This window comes from Capra hircus, chromosome 2 (assembly GCF_001704415.2).
Source record: "Capra hircus breed San Clemente chromosome 2, ASM170441v1, whole genome shotgun sequence".
NCBI classification, from domain to species: domain Eukaryota; kingdom Metazoa; phylum Chordata; class Mammalia; order Artiodactyla; family Bovidae; genus Capra; species Capra hircus.
The window spans coordinates 63,397,881-63,422,922 of NC_030809.1; the positions used below are offsets into that span (position 1 = coordinate 63,397,881).

Sequence of the window (25,042 nt, forward strand, 5' to 3'; positions counted from 1 at the left end):
AGTGGCAGGATCTCCAGGGACTCAGAGGCCCATTATGGGCCTCAGGTGGCTCTGTTCCTCTCCTTCCCACCAGAACCTGTCCCCTCTCCCCTCCTGCACACTGGAACACTCACTCCCTCAACTTGGCACCGAGTCCTTAGAAAACCTTGTCTCCCAGCTACTGCACACCAGGCCCTGTGCAAACCCAGTGGCGCAGAGCCAAACCAGGCACTGTTCCTAAAGCATCACCGTTCTAAAGCTGACCGTGCAGCGCAGGAGACAAAGTGACCCAGAAGCTGGCGGGGTGGGGGTGGGGGAGCCTCTGGGTGGATGTGACTCCTACTGTCCAGGGGATAAAGTGGGGGACAGATTTCCAGGGAGAGGGAGCGAGGACAGGCCTGAGCCGTTCAGGGGCTGTAAGCGACTCAGTTTACCTGGGGCTTGTGCTGCAGACCCAGCATCCTTGCCTCCCTTCCTTCTTTTGTTCAGCGGGTGCTTGATGAGCACATGGGGTGCAGGGAGCAGGGACACAGCTCCAGCCCTCCTTGAACTCACAATGCGCCCTCTCTGGGTCATTCAGTTACTCATTCATTCATGCGAGCTGTCCATCACCCATTCCCAACAGTGAGTCACGGCCCCTAGGGGACGAGGCCAGGCCGCGGCCCAAGAACAGCTGGCAGGTTACCTGTGTTAGGGTCAGTGGGGAGGCTGGCCGCAGGCCGTCGGCTTCAGTTTTGACCTTGCTGCGCTTGTGAATGATGATGGGGTTGACGGTGCTGCTCACGGCTGACTCACTGCTCTGCTTGTTCTGAAGAAGGGAGCATAGAGGGACCCATCACATGCAGGCAGGACCTCCCAAGTTTTCCTGAGGCTTTGCCTCTGGGACTTTCTGCACACAGACCATCTATGTCAACACTTGTGACTGCAGTTTCAGAAACACTCCCACCCCCACCCCAGCTCAGTCCTCAGGCCCAGGCACGGCCAGGAGAGCCCAGAGCTTGGCCCATCAGCACCCTCCTCCCCATTATGTAGCCCCCACCCCACATAGATGGAGCAGGAGACCCTCTCTTTGCGAAATGCTGGGGACCCCCACCCCTGACTCAGTGGCCTCAACTTCTCAGCTGTCCGAGTCAGGGGCAACTCTGAGGATGATAGGGCCTGGCCACTCAGGGAATAGGACAGAAGAGCGTGGTTCCTCAGGACAAGCAGGTTAGAGCTACAGCATCAGTTGTTCAGTTGCTCAGTTGTGTCTGACTTTGTGACCCCATGGACTGCAGCACGCCAGGCCTCCCTGTCTTATACATCTCTTGGAGTTTGCTCAAACTCATGTCCATTGAGTCGGTGATGCCATCCAATGATCTCATCCCCTGTCGTTCCCTTATCCGCCTGCCTTCAATCTTTCCCACCATTAGGGTCTTCCAGTGAGTCAGCTCTTCACATCAGGTGGCCAAAGTATTGGAGCTTCAGCTTCAGCATCAGTCCTTCCAATGACTATGCAGGGTTGATTTCCTTTAGGATTTACTGGTTTGATCTCCTGGCTCCCCAGGGGACTCTCAAGAGTCTTCTCCAGCACCACAGTTCAAGTGTCAGGGGATGTGGCAGAAGCTGACAGCCACCCTCTGGGGGAGGTGCCGGGTGGCTGGCTGGAGCCCTAGGGAGAACTTTCTTGAAAACAGCTGCTCCTAAACTGAGTGGCCTGTGCTTCACCTCAAGAACTGTCATCATGGGTGCTAACCGGGATCCAGGTGGACCCAGGTACAACGACTTAATATAGATGGCAGGCCCTATTCTGCAGGGGCGTCAGGTCAGGCTGAAAGAGCTTTCGGGCAAATCAGGGTTCAAAGCACTGTCTGATTCCAAGGCCTGTGCCCTCCTCACTGTCTCACACTGTCTCAGTGACTCTAGTTACATTTCCTCATCTGCAAAAAAGGACCTCATTCATTCATCAAATGCTTATGGCACCAAGTGTGTGCCAGGTACTGTGTGAGTGGGCCCAGGCCTGTCCAAGGACCATTGGGAAAGTCAAATAAGATGGCTGTCATGCTCTAAAACTAAGCTACATGGTATTAGTCATGCCTCCATCTGTTTCATCCATGTTACAAGCTATGTATGAAGTCCCTGTATGATGCCTGACTCTGAATCCTAGAGTTTCTCCAGGCTCATTAGTCTTATTAGACAGATGGCCAAAAAACAGAGGCTGGGCACTTGCCCACAGGGAGTGAGGGCAGTGTGAGGCCCCAGGGCAGTGTGAAGTCAAGTGGATGCCCTCCTGACCGGGCATCCAGCCTAAGGCCGATTTGATCACGTGGTCTCTGCCCAGAGGTATCCTGCCAGCCAGACCTATGCCCAGAGTCCTTCCACAAGTTCTTGGCATGAGATGGCCACAATCAGCCTTCCCTGGGTTCATAGCAGTAGCTGGTGGGCCCCCTGCTCCCTGCACCCACCTACCTGATTGGCGTCACTCAGACAGTTGCTGCTGCTACTGAGCTGGGTGGGTGTGGCACTGATGGAGGTGAAGGCCACTGGCTGCTGGGCCAGGAAGGTGGGCGAGGGCTGGATCAGGGGTGGCGTGTGTCCGAAGGCTGAGCCCAGGCCCCTCTGCTGGCTCAGGATCTGCTGGTAGGCCACGGGGTTGATGGGGTGGGGGAAGGTGAAGGCTGGGCTGCAGAGAAGGGCAGACAAGGTGAAGGAGTAGGGTTGGGCTGGGGTGGGGGGCATGGTTCTGTGAGGCTCACACGTCCTGGGCAGACAGGACCCTGCCCAGAGATCAGGATGGTCACGTTGTTGACCTTTCCCCATCACTGTGACTTTACCTCACTCAAGCACCAGCTGCGGCTCCCCACTGCCTGCTGTCTCAGTCATCCTCTTCAGTGCTAGACACTAGGCCCTGCCCCAGGATGCAGCCTTCTGCCCTAGCAAGTCACTCCCCACATCCTGGCCCTTCGCTGCTCTGATGCCTGAGATGCACCCCTGCATCACTGATGCTCCTGGACTATTTGAATCCATTTTGACCTCTGAAGTCTGTTCTAATGCCCCCTCGTCCAGGAAGTGCACCCTGAGCCCTCTGTTCACATTCTCCTCTTTTCTTGAACTCCTACTGCACTTCTGAGCTCTACCAGGCCACCTGCCTATGAACCCACCATTCTTTACAGAACAAGATCTATCAAGGGAGAAATGGTACCCTCTGAGGCTAAGTCGTAGAAGATGCTGTGGCTTCCTCCCTGCTCTCTGTGGGATCACTTCCCGTGGGGATTGGAGGAAGGGGAGCTGGCTGCCATGCTCTGAGTATGCTCAAGCAGCATGTGGGGGGCTCCTGTGAAGAGGAGCAGAAGCTTGCGCAAACAGCCCCGAGGGCAAGCCATCCTGGAAACAGATGCCCAGATGCAGGTGAGTCTCACTGGCCGACAACTTGACGGCAACCTCCTGAGACCTGAGGCTAAGCCAGTCTCATACTCCTAACCTTTGGAAATGGTGCAAGATGGTAAACGTCTACTGTTGTTTGAAACCACTACCAAACTGTTTTTTGGTTTCTGTTTGTTCTGCCATGCACCAAAAGATAACAGATGCAATCATTATCCTTCCTCGTCCTGGTCCTTGGGCTGAGCTCTCCTGACATTCCTATTTGCACCCCTGCCCTCTTTCTGGAGCGCCATGGGAAGGACGTGGGTTTCAGTCAGGTTGGCTGGAGTCTGAGTTCTCTCAACAGCCAAGGGCTGCACAGAGGGGACAGGGTAGGCACTGTTGAGGAGGTTTGGGTGTGCCATGCTGTGACCCAGGAGGGAGGCCTCTGCCAGCCCAGACATGTGAAGGCCAAGTCAGTATCGTACTTCCAGTAGCCCCAGTGCTGGTCAGGGACACCTACTGAAATATTAGGAAAGTCAGCCTTTGACTTTACGGTGGAATCTTTCATAACAGGCTCGGTAAGGGTAACTAATCACATCAGAAATTGTTTGGTGGGTGAAAAACAGACTCAGGAAGATGTACCCAAATGTTGGCACATTTCAACATCATCCCTGCTGGTTTTGAATTCATGGAATAGTAGCCAAGTCGGCTGACTTACAAATACAGCAAGTCCTATAAATAATAAGGTGCTACTGGATAGCACAGTGAACTATATTCAATATCTGGGCTAAAACATCATGGAAAAGAATATGAAAAAGATTATCTGTTTAACTGAGTCATTTTGCTGTACAGCAGAAACTAACACAACATTGCAAATCAACTATACTTTAACAAATTAAAAATAATACAAATATTGTCTTTCTCCTGGGATGGCCTGTGCAGACCCTCCCCTCTGGGCCCCCACCAGGCTTCCATTCCTGCCCCAGCTCTTGGCCCAGGCTCACCTGAGGGCACCAGCCGACAGGTGTCCATAGGAGCCGCTGGCGGCCGAGCTGCTGCGGGAGTTGTTGATGTAGGCCACCAGCGAGTTGGGCGAGGTCCGGATCATGCGCTGGAGGTCGAGGCTGGCATCTGAGAGCGGGGAGATGGACAGCGCTCGCTTGCGGCTCAGGCGGGGTGTCACCCGGGGGCTGGAGAAACGCGACACTGTGGAACATCCAAGCCAAGCCACATCAGCATGATGGCGCTCGCAGAGGGGATGGGACGGGGGATGGGACTCGGGGGAAGGGGACCGGTCTGACGGGACTACAGCTCTGCCCCTGTGCAGCTGGGGGCTCTGGGGCATGGGCCTCTCCATTTCAGCTTGCCCTTCAGCAGCATGATCTGTCCACACCTGGTGTGCCACCGGGACTGCAGGCAGCGATGCTCAAAGCACGGCCTAGGTGCACACCGTAGGTGAGCTGCCTGGTGGCCTCTCATTAAGGGAACCCATCCAAGAAGCCAGCATCAGGCCGAGAAGCAGGGCCCAGCAGCCACTCTGCCCCTTCCCGACCCTCCCCAGGGGCAGCCCACCTCCCTGGCTTCTCACAGACGGCTTAGAGTTGCCTGTTCTGCATATTTGTCTATTACAAAATGGAATCATCTTTCTCCTCCAGCTTCCTTCATCCAGCATGATCAGCTGTATGATACACAGGCGCACACACACACTTACACGCTAACTGACTGCCCATGAGTCCTCTCTCCCCTCCCCGGTACATACACACACAACTGCGGGGAGGGAGGAGGACCTGCCCCCAGCAGGGCTCCCTGTTCCCACAGGCTCCTGCTTACAGCGTCTCCTCTGCTGTTTAGGGTCCTGTTCTCCCCTCTGGACACACAGAGGCCTTGAAATGTTTTGACACCATCTCTGGACAACGACCCACCCGCCAAGGTTTCCAACTTCTCCAGGCCCTCCCTGGGCCCGTTCCCTCACTGTAAAGGGCAGACTCCATGACTGTGCTGTAGAGTGAATCAGGTGACGAGTGAGCCATGCCTGGCACAGGGGCATGCTGTACCCCTGCCTGCCCTCTTCCCTCCTGTGGGATGCAGGCTCATTTGGGCTGGAGGGGTTGCCTGTGAACAAGAGCAGTGGCTATTGGAACCCAGCCTCTGACGCACGTGGCCTGGCCCAACCCACTCCCATGCCTGGGCTCGCGATGCCTTCCTCCCTTCTGCCTGCTCAGACCCTGTAGGTCCCTGCTCCAGGAAGACGTAGGCTGTCCTGGCTGCAGGGTCAGCATAGCAGGGTGCCACACCACCAGCACTGTAGGAGCACTGGGGGCAGGACTGAACCCTGTGACCCTCTGAACTCCCACCCCCAGGACCAGCTGGCCCCCTAGAAAGCCCACAGCCACCAAGTGAAGAAGCCTCAGCTGAGCCGCTGCTCCACTGTCTCCTGCCCTGGGGCGCGACCATGCCTGGCTCTCCCCCAACCCTTATCCTTGGCTGGCAAATCTGGGAAATCCCTTACTGCTGGGCCCCGAGGAGAAACACCTCTCCGAGGCTGTGGAGAGGATAGAGGAGGCCCTGGAATCCTCCGGCGGCAAGGGGATTCTGGTATTTTCTCTCCTAACTGTCTCCCTTATGGATGAGGGATGCTGGGTCCAAGACCAATGGCCTGGGGTGGGGTGAGGGCTGGTACCCTGTATGTATGTCTGTACAAGTCAGCTGCATGGCTTGGGGCAAACTGTTAAGCTGTACAAGACTGGAATGTTCCTCCATGTCCTTAGTATAAAATGCGAACCCTTTCAACACTGGGGTCACCAGGCTGCAATGGGATGACAGATGCTGAGATGGCCTGGGTACTCCAAAATACTCCACAGTTGCAGCATGCATGTAGTTGTAGACTTTGTTTTCAACCAGAAGGATGAAGCACTTGTAGCACATCTTGTTTTTGTCTGTGTATTCTGTTTGGGTTCTGAGAACTGGGGCTTGTATATCTTTTAGGAAGCAGGGCTATGGTGGGTACACAGAAGGTGCTCCATAGATGCTGTGGGGGACACTGCCTCACAGAGGGGCCCAGGAGCATGGCTGGCACCCAGGCCAGCAGGTGACACACTGAGACCATGTCACCATCTTTCTCTTGTGGTGGGAAGGAGCCCAGGAACACAAGGTCAGCCTGATGGAGGCTGCGCTGTGCTGCACCCATCCATCTGAACAATCATTCTGGACCAAGAACAGACACATCCTGGCCTGTCAGCAACTAGAGATGGTGTGTATCCCTTTGGTGATAAATGCCTGCTTCTGGATTTTGATGTGATGTATAACCCAGCGATGGCCACCAATTAGGACATTCAGACCCACTGTTGCAATTAACAGCCACCACTGTCCCCCAAGAGTGTCCCCCGGAAGTTGGTAATGGACAGGGAAGCCTGGCATGCTGCAGTCCATGGGGCCGCAAAGAGTCAGACATGAACTGAACGGTCCCCCGAGATGCAAACCCAGCTGTGCAAATAAGAAACTGAGGTTTGGGGAGGTTAGAAACTTGCTCAAGGGCAGGATTCGGACCCAGGTCCAGAGGAGCCCTGATGCGCGGCTTTTCTGGGTCTTCAGTGTCCACCTTCAGAGAGGTGGGGAGGGGCGGGGCCAGCAAGATCTCACCACAAACTGCTTTCCATTCCCCACTTGAAGCAGCTCTGACAGTGAACTTTCTGACAGCAGTTGCCCACCTGGCCTCCCGCATCTGAAGGGCAGCAGCCCACACAGCTCCACTCCTGCAGGGCTGGGCCTTGTGGGCACCCGCCACCCATACAGCAGCAGAGTTGGGGAGTGGGAGTCGGCCTGACCCTTCCTCATCTCGCTCACAGCTGAGTCTCCGCTGAAGCCCTCCACATGCCCCCTTTCTCTCGACTTCCACCAGTCCAGCCCACCAACTGCCTAGGGCATCCCGGGGCCCTTAACTAACTGCCATCCAATCCGCATTCCTCACTGTGGCCAAGCCAGATCACATCCTTGTCTCTGCCCACCCCAAACCTCTCCAGAGCTCCCGCTGCTGTCATGAAAAAGGCACAAGTCCTCAGTGTGGCTTACACAGTGGCCCGGTGATGCTCCCGCCTGCCTCCCTTGCCAGCCTCCTCCCGTCCCTGGCACAGGCCTCTGCATGTACTATTTCCTCTGTCTGCAGTGCTCTGTCCTCAGCTGGGTCATCACTTTCCCCAGGAAAATGTCGCTGACCTCCTGGAGTTGGGCTGCCCTCCCCGCTGCCCCGGTGATCTCAGGGCACCCCAGTCCCTTCTGAGGGAGTTTGAACCCTCTTGTGTATGTCTGGTTGCTCCTGTTCCTCCTGCCTCTGTGAATCAGGGACAAGGGCTCCCTGCTCACCACTGAATCCCAGCACTGGGATCAGCTGGCTCTGTGGTTAGCTCAGTGGAGATGCTAAACACTGGGCATGGGGCAGAGGCCTGGTGTGTCAAGGGAGAACGGTTCAAAGTCAGTATTTACTGAGTGCCCGAGGGTGTCTGTGACTTCTAAGCATTTTAAAGCATAAAGCAGTTTAATCTTCACAACTGTCCCATAGGGAAGGGACTATTATGAGCCACATTTTACAAAGGGTAACACAAGAAGTTTGCCCAAGGTCTCACAGCCAGGGGAAGTAGAGAATGATTGAAAAGCAGGACACCAGAACCATCACCGCACTGCTTCTGCCCAGGTGGTAAGGACAGATAACCAGGGACGGCTTTCATGGGCTTGGGGGCCCTAGGTGGAGACACACACCCCCACAGCAATGGGCGCACACAGACAGACTGATGTGTAGCGGCTGTCCTGGGTGCATGACTTAGCGTCTCGAGCCTCCCTATGCTCATCTGGACAATGGGTGCAGCGCAGCAGTTTTCCCCTGACAACTCAGGGACAGCACCATGGACAGTGCCTCAAACCCAGTAGAGCTTCCAAAATAAAGCTGAATTAACACGGCTTCTTTTGGAGACAGCATTGGCACCCCATTCCAGTACTCTTGCCTGGAAAATCCCATGGATGGAGGAGCCTAGTGGGCTGCTGTCTATGGGGTCGCACAGAGTCGGACACGACTGAAGTGACTTAGCAGCAGCAGCAGCAATATGGCTTCTTTAGGGGCAAGGAGGACTCTTTTGGTGAGCAAGGTGAGCTTAGAGCTAATAATGGAATAAAGTACAGCAAATCTAGGGAATGCCCTGTTGGGCCAGTGGTTAGGACTCCATGCTTCCCCTGCACGGGTTTGATCCCTGGCTGGGGAACTAAGATCCTGCATCCCTGGGCAGCCTTAAAATAATGATAATAAAAAAAAGACAGCAGATCTAGAGAGAAATGACTGGGCCACACAGGAGGACGTCTGTCCCTAAACACTCATCCATCCATCTGGGCATCCTCTAAGCTTCTTAATTCTTATTTACTGGGTTCATTCCTTGTTCATGATCACTTTAAAGGCAACTCTAAGCACGATGTAAAAGTGAATCTTTCAAAAGACTTCTATTATGAACTGAGTGGCAAATGGGAAAATACATGGGTGGAGTGAGCTGTAATATCACACAAATTAAGAAATACACACATCTTTGTAATATGTTAAAAAAAGATTTTGCTACTAATATTTGGATTCCCACCCTCACGAGCGCCCCTAACAAGAGGAAACAGGCCAAATCTGACAGTGATATTCATCTCTGTTATTCCCACCCCTCAAGGGAAATATGTTTATTAATGTGCCTCTTCCCTTGATAAATTACTAAATAGAAAGAAAAGCCTGGCACTCATTTCCCGTGGCTTCTCCTGTGATTTATGACTGGGATTGGTGGAGTCGTCACGTCCATTCATCTGTGGGTGCCCCTGTTCTGATAGCCCACAGCCACTGCGTGACCAGCCACCTGCCTGCTCTCACCTGGGCGCATGCCAGATGCCACCCAGTCCTGCCATCACCTGCATCTGGACCACGTTTAATCCATTAGTCCTTCCTTTTGTTCATCTGTGTGTTAGTTCAAGCACCCATTAGACCCTTGCACAGCAGCTGCCCAGCACAGGCCTGGACACTGTGGGGGCTGCAAGCAAGGATGCTTGGCCTCATCTCCTGGATCTCAGAATCCCAGTGAGAGGACACAGTGGTACCTGCAGCTCCAGGCAGGATTCGACAGATACCACCTAAGCAGGGTGAGCCCAGGCAACCCTGGAGTGCTTGCAGGGGTGGGAGGGGGAGTGTGGCTTTTCCTGGGGCAGCTGGGATCAGCAGGAGATGTAAAATCAGATCCTGGACCTAGGAAGACCCAGTGTCTGTCCCTGTCTACAGGCTCTGAGCTGGGTGTCAGAAATGGAAAATCCCATGGACAGAGGGGCCTGGCGGGCTACAGTCCATGGGGTTGCAAAGACAGCTGGACACGACTGAGCGATTGAGCTCACACATGTAGCCTCGTGTCAGGGCTCCTGAACTCTCACTCCTGCTCAGGGAGCATTCCTGCACGGCCCAGCCCCTCACTCAGATCACTTCTGGATTCACTGAGGAGATGCTCTAAGGAAATCTAGCTTGAGGACCTTAACCTGCCCCACACTTAGCTGTCCACAAACCCTCTTGTGGGGGAGTAAAAAGCACCAAGGTTTTGGAGCCCAGAGGTGTGAGATTGAGGGTATTTCCTGGATCTGTGATAGAGATAAAAGAAATGTAGGGCTCTGGGCCTGAGGCTCCTCACCTGGACAGGGACTTCCTAACACTTGTGTCATGAGACTGTTTCTGCAGCTCTACCAGATGACCCGGACACACCATCCAGCCTGAGCCTGCACTCAGCACCCTGCCCCTGGTCTCCCTCCTGTTGGCGGGCTGGGCTCAGACTCCCCAACCAAATGAGGCCTCTATCAGTCCCTCCGTCACCTCCTCTGCCTCTCTGTGGTGTGATCAATGTAATTGGTTTCTGAAACCTCCCTGGACCTGCAGGCAGCATAAAGAACGGGCGTCAGAACGGAGGTGACATCCGATTCAAATTAGTGTCAATATGACGATAAAATATACAGCTCCAAGGAAATATGGTCTGTAAACAGACAACATTTCAATCGGAAACATTTCAATCTTCTCAATGTGGTGAGGGTGGGAGGGGCTGGGATTGCGGCTGCTGCCAGTCTGCCGTTAAATCACCGATACTCAACAGCATCACATGAGAAAATTCCATCTTAAGGCCCCGGTGACAACCAGTGACTTCCCTGCTCTCTAGAGAACCACTAGGCAGAATGATAACCTTGGATTCCCTGACTGGTTATCTATTACCTTCCAAAGGCACATTATTCCACAGCTTCTGGCTATAAATCAGCCTCCTTAAAGAATGGGGCAATGGTCCTTCATTGACCACCTGGAGGCTCCAGCAGAGGCGGGGGGCTTCCTCAGGCAATGCCCCTTGTCTTGCCCACAGCCTGGCCCCGTGCTCTGGAGGGCAGAGAGAGGGCTTGGCTTTTCCATTTAATAGGTACCCACCACCTCCAACCTCACTGCTAAGACTGTGGCATCTCTACCAGCCTAGGACACACACAACCCAAAGGAGACCACTTTAGGCTTGACAGATACACAGATGGGGACCTCTTCCACAGATATCAATGGGTTTCTCATTTCATAAAAAAATAAACATTTATGCTAAGGTAAGACTGTTAAAAATATAATATTAAATAAATAATTGTGCAAATGGTACTTGGCTAAAGTAAGATTGTGGTTGGTTTGCCACTGGGTGGACTGGGGTCACTCTCTGCCGATGTGGCCCTGGGTGGCCTTCCTGACACCCTCTCCGCAGGCCTCCTCACAGTAGGTGGGTGGACCTGATCTCCACGCCTTAGCTTGACACTTGATGCCTCTGGAAATTCTCTCCCCCATAGTTTTGCCTCCTCTGGGAACATGAAGGGAAGGAGCTGAGGAAGGAGACTGGGGAAGTGGGGCGGCCTGGGGACAGGTATTCTTTGTCCCAACAAGGACCTTCCTCAGAACAGCCCCACTGGACGGTAAATACCGCAAGCGCAGGGCTTGGCATACTGCATCCCCAGCACCTAGCACCATGCCTGGCACACAGTAGGTCATCAGTAAGTATCCTCAGAATGAATGAGGAGAGTGAGTGAGTGTGTGTGTGGTGGGGGTATGGCACGTATATGTGGTGTGTGTGTGTGTGTGTGTGTGTGTGTGTATAGTGAGGATGTGGCATGTGCGGGTGCAGTGTGTGTGTGTGTGTGGGGGGTATGGTATATGCTTATGTGTGTGTTTGTGGTGTGTGTGCATGTAGTGAGGATGCAGCATGTGTGGGTACAGGGTGTGTATATGGAGGGGAGGGGTATGGTATGTGAGTGTGGTGGGGGTATGGTGTGTGCTTATGTGTGTGTTTGTGGTGTGTGTGTGGGGGGGTATGGTGTGTGCTTATGTGTGTGTTTGTGGTGTGTGTGTGTGTGTGTGTAGTGGGGATGTGGCATGTGCGGGTGCAGTGTGTGTGTGGGGGGCATGGTATGTGTTTATGTGTGTGTTTGTGGTGTGTGTACATGTAGTGGGGATGTAGCATGTGTGGGTGCAGGGTGTGTGTATGGAGGGGAGGGGTATGGTGTGTGAGTGTGGTGGGGGTATGGTGTGTGCTTATGTGTGTGTGTGTGGTATGTGTGTGTGTGTGGTGGGGGTATGGTATGTGTGGTGGTGGATATGGCATGAGTGCGATATGAGTGTGGGTGTGTGACGAGAGAGAAACACACACACACACAGTCTCCCCGACTCCCCACGAGCTCTCAGGGACCCTGCACCCACAGGGAGCTTGCACTTCACTGTCCTGCGTATGGGCAGGTTCCTCATGTGAACGCGGGCCCTCAGAGCCACAGGGCCCCTTCACAGGCAGTCCCCTGAGCCCCACTGCCCTGGCCCCCGGCCGGTACACCTTCCTCTATGAGAGTCTGAGCACAAAGAAACTTGACTGGAAGAACCACAGACCTCCATTGGGTGGACAGAGCGTCCTGGGAGCATCTCTCCCCAGGTCTGTGCAGCTGGGACCAGCCAGAAACGCTGGAGCTGATGGGCTTTCCTGGCTCCCATGGTTCACAGGAGTGGGGGCCGGGGACTCCCCTGAGACAGGTCCGGGCTCCACCAGGCACAGGCCTGGACCGTGACCACCTGAATCTCCCAGGGGCCACGTGAGCAACACATCCTCGTAGACATGGGAGCTGCACAGAAACGCCTAGAACTTGGAAAAGCGGAAGCAAAGTTCTGGTTGAAACTGGTTTGAAAAAAACGATGTAGGTAACAACAAATACAGGAAATCACAGCACACTTCACGCTGATTTCCTTGGATCCTAACTGATGGGAAACAGGGCAAAGAAACAGTCTGTTGCTGAAATCTATCAGGACTCAGGAAAATCACCTGCCATGAGTCAGCGTCTGTTCAGGCCGAGGCTGGAGGTGGTGATGCTCCTCTCTGCACCCTGAAGCCCATCACACCCTCAAGACAGAGGCAGAGGCAGGACAGCAACAGGTGTGCCGAGTTCTTCAGGGCAGCTCCCACGCCCACCGCTGAGCTCACCTGACCCCTTGCCTCAGATGCTCAGCCCCACTTGCTGTCAAGCACTGAGCACCCCAGAACAAAGTGGCTGTGTTCCTGTCCAGGCTCCTGCAGGCTGACAGCTGCTGGTCTCAGCACGGCTTCTTCCCGACTAAGTGGCATCTTTCCACCCCAGGTTCTTGTTCCCTCACCCCACAAACACAAGATCCCTGTTCCTTGGCAGCCATGCTCTGGACCTGCAGGGTGTGTGAAGACAGAAGTACCAGCCAGGTACAGCTGGTGCACCTGGGTTGGCGGGGTGGGGGGGAGTGGTCCTGCAGGTGGGCAGAGGGAGGTGCAGAACCCAAGGGGAGCTGGTGTGGGTGGTGTCTCAGGAGAAGTGCCAGCTGGCCTGAGCCCTGGGACCCCTGCGGGATGGAGCCAGGCCAGCCTGCGGGGGCAGGCACAAAGGGACAAGAGCATGGGGAGTGCAGCGAAGTGTGTAGGTGGGTGGAGGCAGGCTGGAGGGAAGGCTGCTCAGGCCACATTGTAAAGTCTGGGCTTGACCCTGAGGGTGATGGGAGTAGGGAGGGGATACATGATCCAGAGGGGTGGGGATCAGGTGGAGGGAGCCTGAGTTGAGAGGCTGTGCTGGGAGCTGGTACAGGACCGGGTGGCTGGGGAGCTGACACAACAGACTTGGCAAGTCTAGGGTGGGCTGCATGGGGTGGTCTGGTGGGTTGACAAGTGGAGGGGGGCCTGGATCCCCAGTATGCAGCCTGGGCCAGTGAGCTCTTCGTACAGCAGGGATGGGAATCCCAGCCCCTTCACACAGGGAGTGTGTGTGAAGTCATGGAACACAGGCAGATCTCACTTAGATGCTTGCACGTGTGCACGCAGCACGCACTCACATATGCTGACTCGGCCTCTCCTGCCCTCTGGGGACACCTGCCTGACCATACCCCTTGGCCATGGCTTCTCCGTCTGTGCAGCATCTACCCTGAGCCCTTGGAAGGCAGACATCACTTGGGGAAACTTCTGTTTGGACAACAGCAGCAACATTTATGCCCTGTATTGTTGCTGTCATCTGGGGTCTAATTGTGATGAGTAACAAGCACCTATGATCTCCCAGGAGCCAGCCTGCTCCCTGTAGGGACACCTGTACGGCTGTTAAGGGGAGGAGAGAGAAAATCACAGAGGAACATGTCCTCAGGAGGCTGACAGGTGTCACTTCACCTGTTGTTTCATCCAGGACAAGCTCACATCCTGGACGAAACACCATCCTGGGGAAGGCACGGGATCAGGTGCTGGTTGCATTGCTCGGTCGTGCTGTGAGTTCCCTTCAGGGCAGGCAGAGGGTGACATGGAACAATGCCCACAGAGCTGGTGTTGGGAGGACTGCTATGCTCCTCCCTGGCAGCACTCCTGTGGGGGGAGTGGCAGGGAACTGGGAGCTCAGGGACCACACGAGGTGGCTCCCATAAGTGTGAGATGTAATAGAGAGGATGAGACAGGCTGGGACCTAGGACCCTTTGCTGCAGTTCTTGCACCTGGACAAATGTCTCCTTGACCAACAAAATACAAAGACACTATAAGGGATTAAACCAAAACAAAACAAAACTGCACACACGTGCAGTAGGAGTGAATTGTGGACAACAAGATACAAAAACAGCAAACACCCAATTGCCATTTCTTAAGGGTCAGGAGCAAAAACCAGGTGTTAGAAGCAAAAGCAAGGTACTGTACATGACCCCTGCACACTGCAACACTTAAAGGGTGGGCAAACCACCTAAGCCACCCCTCCAGACTGACCCCTGGGCCCGCCTTTACCCTCACCCCCACATGAGGAACTCCCTTTGGGAGTAGGCAAGCAAGGGAAACTGTTACTTGTTCTCACTACTCCCTATTGCAGCAGGGGTCCCAGTAAAGCTTTGAATTTCTTGTCTGGCCTCTGATCAATTTCTATTGACTAAAGAGACCAGCAACCCTGGTCAGTAACAAGAAAGGGAGGCGAGGGAAGGGACATCAAGAAGGACTTCCTGGAAGAGATGAGATCTCAGCCAAGCCTTAGGAAGTAAGGGGCTTGGCTTTGCTCCAGCCAATAAGGTGGTTGCATTGGCCAGGGGTGGACAGGAAGCCCAGGGCAGAGGACTAGAGGATGGGGGTGGGGGGCTGAGGGATGCAGAGCACCCCCTGAGCCCTGTCTGGTCCCATGGGGCTGCCTGCAGCCCAGCAGGTCTTCCTGCAGGCCTGTCTGCTCCCTGAAATCAGGAAATGAAGAAGGGCTTGAGGAGGACAAATCTGCAGGAGCCTTGCTGTGGTTTCCAGCCCCACTGCCTGGCCTGTATCCCTGGGTGTCTCTGGGGGAAGCTCCAAGACCAGCAGATGGAGCAGCGCTGGCTGGGGAGGGGGTGAGATGTCCTTAGCGTTCTACCCCTCCTCCACCCTCTCCCACACAGGGGGCTCCATTTGACTCCAGGGGCTCAAGGTCAGGGTGCAGGTGCACCTAGGAAAACAGCTGTGAGAGTGCAGAGGGTAGGAGGGGGTCTTAGCATCTAAGGAGGACCAGCCCACTTCATTTTCCCAGGTCATCCAATCCTTCGTCCACACAAACGTGTCTGTGGCCTCCTGGCTCAGTCACTGACTACTCTATCCTCCAACTGCTCAGGCTGGAGACCTTGATGTTGTTCTCGACGCCTTTCTTCCTCCCTTACTCTGCATCCCATCCAGGAACAAATCTTGTGGCTCTTCCTTCAAAATCTACCTGAAACGACCACTTCTCCCAATATCTGCCAGCTGGAACCTCTGCTTCCACCTTGCTCCTAAATCTGTTCTTGACCAGCAGCCAGAATGGGATTCCTTTTAAGAATAAGCCAGGTCTCATTACTCTTCTGTGCAACGTTCTCCACAGGCCCCATATCACTCTGCTGTGAAAGCCCTGAGCGGCCAGCACGGCCAGCACAGCCAGCCCCAGAACTCTGGCCATACCCTACGGGCCCTGCACTCACAGGATAACAGGTCCACTGGCCTCCTGGGCTTTTCTTGCTCCCAGCAGGCACAACGCTGCTTCAGGCCCTTTGCACGTGCTGTCTCTCCTGCCTGTACCACTCTTCGGCTTATTTCTGCACGGCTCACCTCTTCCAATTCTTTGCTCCAGTATCTTCTCAGTGAGGATTTCCTCATTCAAGATGGTATCCCCATCCACTTGAAGCTCCTTACCCGACTTCCTTTTTCCTTTTCTTTAGCCACACAGCATGTTGGACTCTGCCACACTCTTTGCAGAGTCCCATAAGACTGCTAAGGAATTCCCCTTCCCCCATTTCTGAGCTATCTGTCTCTCCCCACTATAATATAAGTTCCATGAAGGCAGACACGAGTCCTTTTTGTTCTTTGGACTGTCTGCAATTCCTACAACACTTCTTGGCCCTTGATGACCCACTATGTATTTCTGCATGGTGTTTACACTTGGTCCCCCATGGAAAACAATCACGGCAGGGGTTGGGGTAAACCCCGGACCCTTCCATCTGGCTCCTCCAGGAAAAAGGAGCCACCTCCAGCCACCTCCAGCCGGTGGCGGGTGAGCCACCAGCACCCGCCTCATCCCCAGAGGGAACCGTCAGCCTTGTCCTGCTTCCCACCCCAACCCCGGCCTAGCACTCACCATCCACTGGATTGAGGTAGTCATGGAGATGGGGTGCACTGGCCGCACCCCCCGTCTGCATCAGCAGGTCCCCATACGGCGCGGGGTGGCCCGCCATGAGAGTCATCTGATGGTAATAGTCTGAGGCGTTGGTGCCTGCAGCGGGAAGGCCAAACAGCCCCCGCTCCTTAAGGTGCTCGTGAGCCACTGCGGGTGGGAGGGAGAGAAAGTGTTAGAATCTGGCCAAAAAGAAGAGGAACACACACCTGGCCTGAGGAGGCCCCTCAGTACCCTCTAGCCATCCTCCACCCCCAAGGGTCCTGGGTCCCCCTACCCCGCTGTCCCAGGTCAGCCCCGAGCAGACGGCTGGGCGGGGCTGGCTGGGGTGGGACGGTTTCTGCTGATGGGGCTGCCGCTTCCAGCCTCACATTCCTCTTTCCTCAAAGCCATAAACAACTGCTTCCTCCTCCCAGTCCAGGCCCCACAGAAGCCCCAAGCTTCAGGCTGACAGGGTCCGTGATCCACCAGAGTTTCCAAAGGAGAAAGACGATGCAATGGGAAGTGCTGGGGTGGCCAGACAGCTGGGTGCCAGGCCACAATCACCTTAACACTCAAGGCGGGACTGCAGGTGAGTGCTTGCCCAGCCTGGCCAGATAAAGCTCCCCCGGCCTGTCCCGCAGCTGCAGAACCAGGGTGGACTGTCCGCCTTCAACCTTGCACTCAGCTCTGCCTGAGGCTTAGGAAGGAGGTGGGAGGATGAACTTCAGCATATCCTGAAGGTGCCTAGTACTTAGGGGTGTGGTGCTAATTAAAGGGAGGCTTGGAAAGCAAATTTTGGGTTGGCAGTAAAGTTCATTTGGGTTTTCCCATCAGAGGAAAATCTTAACAAATTTTTTGGCCACTCCACTATCCCAACTGGGAGTTGGCTTTTACCATGTGTGAAAAATTAAGAAGGCACCACCTCTCTGAGCTGGCTCAGTTTTCCATCTGTAAAATGGGGGCAATCATATTCACGAGTTGAATGACTAGTAAAAATGACAGCATCAGCCAATGTTGGGCTGGGCGTTCCTGGCTGGGTGCGGTCCCAGGGCTTCGGGATCGCATCCACTCTCTAGGTTCACAAGCATCACCTGGTGAGCCCCTTAGCAGCTGAAGACTCTGGCGCTTTAAGAGTTACAGATGTTGACGCCAGAGCCCAAGTTTCTTAGAGCTGTCTTCACAGCCTCTCTGCTATTCGCTTTGGCAGATCTTCGAGGAGATGCACGCGTGCTGGGCAGAGAGAAACAGGCAGTCCACGGAAACAAGTCATCCTTGCTGCTCTTCCTCCCCTCCTTCTCCTGCTGCGTCCTCCAGGGAGAGCCCCAGCCTGCAGCCCCACGGCCTCTGCCTGCCCTGTCTGTGCCTCGAATGCCCTCCCTTCACCCTTCCTTGTCCACCTCCTCCCTGAAGCCCCCCTGGAATGCCCACTGTCCTCTGCAACACACATTCTGGCAGATTCGGCCTCAGACCACTGATGAAATTTCCAGCTGGCACCGCTGCTGAATGAACCTGTCAGCCTACCTCTGCTCACTGGGGAGCTTGGTCTGGGGACCAGAGAGGCCTCAGGGTCTCTAACCCACCCTCTGTAGGGGTCAGGGCCATGCTCATTAGCCACGTCTCCTTGGTACATTCTCTGCTGTCTCAAGGGTCTGGGGCTGGGCCAGGGGGGTGTGGTTGGTGCCACAAGGCTGGTATACGGAAAGCAGGCATAAAACCAGGGCTCTGTCAACAGGAAGTCTGCCTCCAGCGCAGTCCTGTCTTACCACTTAGCTCAGCCACGGGGTCCCCGACTCACAGGCTCCCCAGGAGGGCACTCTGTTCCTCGTCCCTCCTCCAGACATCCCTCTGGCCCTCTCCGACCCCGGCCTCGGGAGGACCACCCTGTCACTATGGGTACTAGTTTTCCCGGGCTGCAGTAACAGGTTAGTTCAGGCTTGCCGCTAACTGCTGTGAAAACAGATTTGATTCTCTCACAGCTCTCGAGGCCGGAAGTCTCAAATCAAGGCGTCAGAAGGGCCACCCCTTCTTGGAGGCTTTAGGGGGAAGTCTGTCCCTTGCTTCTTCCAGCATCTGGGAGCTGCCAGCTTCCGTAGCTTGTGGCCACATGGCTCCATCTTTGCGTCGTCTCCCACGTCTCCCTTGTAACGACAGTTATCACTGGATTTAAGGCCCACGTGGATCATCATGACAATCTCTCTTGACTCAAAATCCCCAACCTAACCACGTCTGCAGAGGATCCTTTTCCACATGAGGCAACATGCCTCCTGCCCACTGTACCACATGTAAACTTCAAGGTGAGGCAGCATTCAGAACCTGGTCTGCATGCTCAGGAGAGATGTGCAGGAGCTTGGTTCCACTTTCTGGGAGACGGCAGCCCCACATGGAGGCAGCACAACCTTTCAGGGCAGCCAGGCATGGTCAAGGCCACTCAGAGGACCCACGCAGAGTCCAGCCCTGGGTCCAATCCTAAAGGGCCATTTCCAAATGACTACATCCTGATTGTCCATCTTCAAGTCCTATGGCTGCAGCCATTTACCTGGTCTGGTTTCTCTTTGTGACTCTGCACTTTCCTGTCTCAAATGAATTGAACAGGTTTGTCATCTGACTCTGAGCTGGGCCACTCAACATCCTCTCAAGAGGGACATGAAGCCACTGGTGGTCACTGCTGCAGGCTGGAGTCCATTTGGAGGCCATGTGTTGACCCACAAGAGATGCAGACAGACAACCAGCCTGGCTCTGCCTTCCTTCTGCTCTGGGGGCCCCAAGACACCCTGATACAAGATCCACTCTGTTTAATACCAGCTTCTGCAGGCTTTGGTGTCTCACAACCAAACAATTCTCATCCAAGACAGGACCTCGTGAATAAACAGAACTTATCATTCTTACTACATCATTTTGCATGCTAAGGGTGTTTATGAATAGTTCTTCAAAGTGAGTGCAAAACCCAATGTGCCCCTGGTTCTTTTGGCTCTGACCACTCATTTATCTAAAGACCTGTTGTTGAGGGGTGCCAGGGAGGAAGGCCAGCCTGTTCGCCAACACATGGGCAAGGGAGAGAAACACACAGCATCAGAGTTAGCATCGCCCCCTTTGACCCTGTACCTCAGGCCTTCCTACTCACCATCCGCGGGGCTGAGGCCCCTGGCTGCAGAGATGGCGGGATGTGTTGGGCTGCCATGCACGGCCCGCAGGTAATGGTCCATGTGGGGGCTCACGTACGGGTGGGGGGCGTTGAAGGGGGACTCCCCGGGGCCGGCGGGGTGCGGGGAAAGCCGAATCAATGAGATATCAGAGATGACAGGGCTGCCGCTCAGGGCGGGAGGCCTGCAGAGAGAAATGACAGCGTTATAAGAAAGTGTAGCCCACCCAGGAGGACGCACGGGGAACCCCGTCAAGCAGCAGAACCAAATGAGCAATCACACATTTATTTTATGCACCAACATCCCTCGGTCACCCTTCACATAGAGTCTCAACTCTCATATTAACACATGAGCCAGTCAGTGCAGGTGGAAAGCTCTTGAGGCTGGTGTGGCTGACCACCCACGTGTCTCATGTCAGTGATGAAATTCTGCACACATGGGACTGGATCTGCTGGGCCACAAGCTCGGCAGGCCACACACCTGCGAGCTGCCACCACTGCTTCCCCACGGCCTGCTCAGGGCTGGAGGTGTTAACAAGTAAGTCTCCGTTAATGGACAGATGCACGCTTCCTACCAACCGGTGTGGAAAACAGACCATGAAAATGGGCTTCCCAGGTGGTGCTAGTGGTAAAGAACCAGTCTGCCAATTCAGGAAAGAGACCTGGGCTTCCCCGGTGGCTCAGTGGTAAAGAATCTGCCTGCAATGCAGGAGCCCCGGGTTTGATCCCTGGGTCGGGAAGATCCCCTGGAGGAGGGCACGGCAACCTACTCCAACATTCTCTGGGCTCCCCTCATAGCTCAGTCGGTTAAAGAATCCACCTGCAATGCAGGAGACCAGGGTTTGATCCTGGGTCAAGAAGATCCCCTAGAGAAGAAAATGGTAACACACTCCGGTATTCTTGCCTAGAGAATCCCCGTGGACAGAGGAGCCTGGTGGGCTACAGTCCATGGGGTCGCAAAGCCTCAGACACGACTAAAGCAACTTAGCATGCAAACATGCATGCAGAAGATGCAAAGGGCTTGTCTTCCTAACAGAATTGAGAAAAAGAGGAATCAGGAGATGCCCTGAAAGATGGAGAGTTTGGGACTTCCATGGGACAATCCCTGAAGTGAAGTGCTCAGCCACAGAATCAGCTAGAAAGGAAAAGACCAGTATTTAGGAAGTTTTGAAAGGCTGAGCCATCATTTTGGAATATCACTCTAGCTCTCTGTACATGAAGCTCTTTCTGATGTTCCCTGAATCTCTCTTCTCTGACACCAACTGACAATCAGGGATGCGCCTGGCGGGGCTGTGGCGCATTTCCATGGTCAGCTTTGCAGAAGGTACCTGCTCCACTTGACAAAAGGATAGGCCTGGCCCCCAGGGGCCTCCAGGCAGCTGTGAGCATGTTAGCTGCAGGGGTGTTCTGAAGTCATCTGCTCCAAAACTTGCTCATGTTAAAGAAAAATCAGACAGGGGGGAGTTGCTGGGAAACCACAACCAAGTTACTGGAAACCAAATTTACCAAGATTTCGCTTTTGATTTTTCAGAAAATAGGGACCTCTCTGTGACTTCACACAGTGCAAAGAATGTGTTCAGACCAATCTGGTCAGCCTTGCAGGAGGTTAAGATCAATCTGCATTAGACTCTCAGCCACTCTAAAGAACAGTACGGAGGTTCCTTAAAAAAATAAAAATAAAAGTACCATATGATCTGGCAATCCCACTCCTGGGCTTGGATAAAACTCTAATTCAAAAATATGTATGCACCTCTATGTTCATTCCAGAACTATTCACAATAGCCAAGACTTGGAAGTAATCTAAATGTCCATCAACAGATGAATGGATAAAGAATACATGGTACATATATACAATGAAATATTATTCAGCCATAAAAAGGAATGAAATTGTGTCACTTGCAGAGACATGATTGGACCTAGAGAGCATCATATTAAGTGAAGTAAGTCAGACAGACAAAGATAAATCTCATATGATATCACTTATATGTGGAATATAAAAAAATGATATGAATAAACATAAGATAGAAACAGACCTACAGAGAAAACAAACTTAAGATTATCAAAGGAGAAAGGTTGGGGGGAGGGATAAATTAGGAATTTGGGATTAAAATATACACACAATTACATATAAAATAGGTAATCAACAAAGAGCTACTGTACAGCACAGGAAACTATACTCAGCATCTTGTAATAATTTACAGTGGTAAAGAATCTTATAAGTATATAAAACTGAGTCACTTTGCTGTACACCTGAAACTAACACAACAGTGTAAATGAACTACATCTCAATATACATTTTTTTTTAAAAAGCAGAATCTCAGCCTTCACCAGCTCAGTCACACTGTGCTCAGTAATTCAACCTCACCAAGGCTCAGTTTTCTTATCTGCACAGTACGGGTAACAACAGTACCCATTTCATAGGGTTGCTGTGAGGATGAAAGTCCTTCAAACAGTGCCTGAGACAGAGCTATCAGTCAACAAATGAGAGCTGCTATTACAGCGTCAGTACCACATTTGAGGGCAAAATCCAGACGTGCCAGGGAAGCCCTCAAAACCGTTATGCTGGATGTGTGAAAAGGCGCTGTGAGAACCAGTTACTTCAGAGAAGGCATGATTCGTTTGTGGCTGCAGCAGACTAGAGCTAATTACTGATTGTGTGCAACAGGGCGTGAAAATCGTGCTTACGACAGAGCACACACCAGAACCTAAACAGGTGACGTCCGGATGTCTTAACATCTGCGTTACACAAACTCCCCACTCAGAGGCCAATCCACCCGCCTAGGTGTGAGCACTCTGCTGGGTCCTTTCGAGGTTTGTTTTTTTTCGCTGCGCTGGCTCTTTGCGTGGCATGTGCGCTTCTCTGGTTGTAGTGTAGGGGCTTAGTTGCCCCGTGGCGTGTGGGATCTTCGTTCCCTGACCAAGGATCGAACCCTCATCCCCCGCATTGGAAGGTAGATTCTTAACCACTGGACCAGGAGGGGAGTGCATATTTTGGAGCTTTGGCAGATATGACTTGCACGGGACATACAGATACAATGAACCTGCCAAGCTGCCTCCTTGTTGCAGCGCTTTTGCCCACGTCAATTCTTGGCCAACCTGCACCCAATACCTTGCCAGGGCAATTTCTTCTCCTCCCTGCAGGCCCGGGTCCAGGGACCCAATCAGTAGTGCCCTCCCTGAAGCCCCTCCCCCGGCACAAGCTCTCTGCTCCTCCGAAGGAGGCATGATTCTCCTCTTAGGTGGGCAGGTGTGCTTGCCAGGTGACCAGGCTCTATCCAGGAGCAAGGCGTGTCCCAGGCACTGCTACATCAAGTGCCTGGCAGGCAGCTGACATCCCACAGTCATTCAGCGTTATTTTCAAAGCCAGCGATGGTGACACACCTGAGCCAGGTACTGGGCTTGGCAGAGGGGAGCCTCTGCTGTCAGCCATAGCCTCCAGCCGTTCTCATGCACAACCTGCCCTAAGAGCCCAGGGAGCTTCCTTGCAGCTCAAATGATAAAGAACCTGCCTGCAATGCAGGAGACCCGGGTTCGATCCCTGGGTCAGGAAGATCCTCTGGAGAAGGGAATGACCATCCATTCCAGCATTCTTGCCTGGAGAATCCCATGGACAGCGGAGCCTGGCAAGCTACAGTCCGTGGGGTCACAGAGTCAGACACGGCTGAGCGACTAACACTACTAAGAGCCCAGGCCACCTGTGAGGAAACTGCACTGAGTCCGGGGATCAGAGGTGGCTCTGCCCCGGCCACAGAGGCCAAGTGTCGTTGCGAGAGGAGTGAGTAAGTGATGCACCTTCAGTGAGTGAGTCCTCAGAGCCGGGGTCCTCCCCCAGACAATTCAATGTAGGGCAGGTCCTAGGGCTCACAGGGACGCTGGCTGGCATCGAGCTTAAGGCAGTCTGTAATTGATGAATCTGGTGGCCCTAAGTGGCCTGGTCAGGCCTCCCTAGTATCAGGTCACCCTGTGGGGAGCATGGACCCCAGACAAGTGGGTGATTACAGGGGGGTTTAAAGGAACACATGGAGGGCACACGGCAGCCCCTGTCTGTCCATGGTGACAAACATCCCACTGGCCAAGCAGGAGGCTGGAAGCGGTCTCGTCATGGCAACGTGCACCCCACTGGGGAGCTGCCTTGGCGGGACTGGAATCCTGTCCAGCCTCAGTGGTTGGGCCCAGAGGTGGCAGGTGGGGCCCAAGTCTGTAGACCGAGGAGCTGGCACTCTTGTCTCCACACCTCTGTCACCATCCTTTGGAGGGCAGCGACCTCCGTCATCCCCTTCCCGTCACATTCTTCACCAAGGAAATAGGGAGCTCAAGTTTCTTCCAGGACATCCCCTCCCCTCAGGGATGCCTTGCTGACTTCAAAACAGCAGCCTGTGAAGGAAGCAGGAGCTGAGGGCCTCTGGGAGGAAACATGAAAACTCTGGCACCAACAACTGTACTTTACCCACAAGGGGTCTGGGTCCAGGGATGGAAGTCACCCCCATGCCATGTTGCCAGAGACACGGGCAGGATTCAATTCCAGCTCCAAGCCCTCACTCCCACAACCATGCTGCCCTCAGCCCAGGTCCTTCCTGCCCCAGCGGGGAACGGGGCCAAGGTCTCCCTGTCCCCTTGGTGTGACACGGCAGGAAGCTCAGAGAGACCACTACCCTGTCCCGAAGTAGATTCAACAGGGGCCGGCCATGAGATGGGTCAGCTCACCGCAGAGCTGACGATGGGGTGCACAGAACATCCCCTGCTCTTCCAGTGACAGGAGGGCTTCCAGTGCCAGGCCTGGGAGAGGGGTCTGGGCCAGCAGAGCCTCCCAGGAGAGACAGAACCAAACGTGAGTCTGGGCAATGCAGAGCAGGACTGGGTTCTGGGGGCTGTCCAGGGGGACTCAGGCCGGGGCCAACCCCAATCCTTCCACTCATCTGGGTGTCTAAGGCTAGGATGCTGCCCGTCCCTGGCGCCTCACCAGGTGGTACACAAAGATTTGCGCTGGGGACATGGGAGCAGCTAAACAAGCATTAAGTCCCTTCCCTTCCCTTCTGAGCCACCAGCTAACTTTGGGTGTGGAGCATCTGCTGACCTAGGCTCCCAGGACCCAAGACAACAGGCCCATTAACAACACAGCTACAGGTAACAGTCTAGACACTTCTGGGAAGCCTCCCTGGATATCCCCTTTGCATGGCCCAGCTTAGCTGTGCCCTGACCTGGCATTGCGTCAAGACTGGGTGTCAGCTGCCAGGGGGTCACATGCATGTTTTTCCTTTAATAATCTCAATAAAAAATCCACAAAGTTGGCACCTTATGTCTGTTTTACAGATGAGAACAGTCTCAGAAAGGCTAGGTACCTCACCCAAGGTCACTAAGAGAGCAAGTATTGGAACCATCATTAATCCAAGAGAGTCCCCCAGCAGAGAGGAAGGTGCTCTTGATGAC

General features: G+C 54.0%; 1 protein-coding gene across 4 annotated transcripts in view; it reads right to left on the minus strand.

Annotated features, from left to right (window-relative positions):
* GLI2 (GLI family zinc finger 2) overlaps positions 1-25,042 on the minus strand; it is a 259,097-nt gene that overhangs the window by 18,895 nt on the left and 215,160 nt on the right. For all 4 annotated transcript variants that reach the window (XM_018061648.1, XM_018061649.1, XM_018061651.1 and 1 more), the window contains 5 exons: positions 19,598-19,800; positions 16,459-16,644; positions 4,326-4,527; positions 2,428-2,641; positions 665-787 (listed from right to left, as the gene is read on the minus strand). In XM_018061648.1, the coding sequence (XP_017917137.1) occupies positions 665-787; positions 2,428-2,641; positions 4,326-4,527; positions 16,459-16,644; positions 19,598-19,800 (928 nt within the window). The remainder of the gene's footprint in view (positions 1-664; positions 788-2,427; positions 2,642-4,325; positions 4,528-16,458; positions 16,645-19,597; positions 19,801-25,042) is intronic.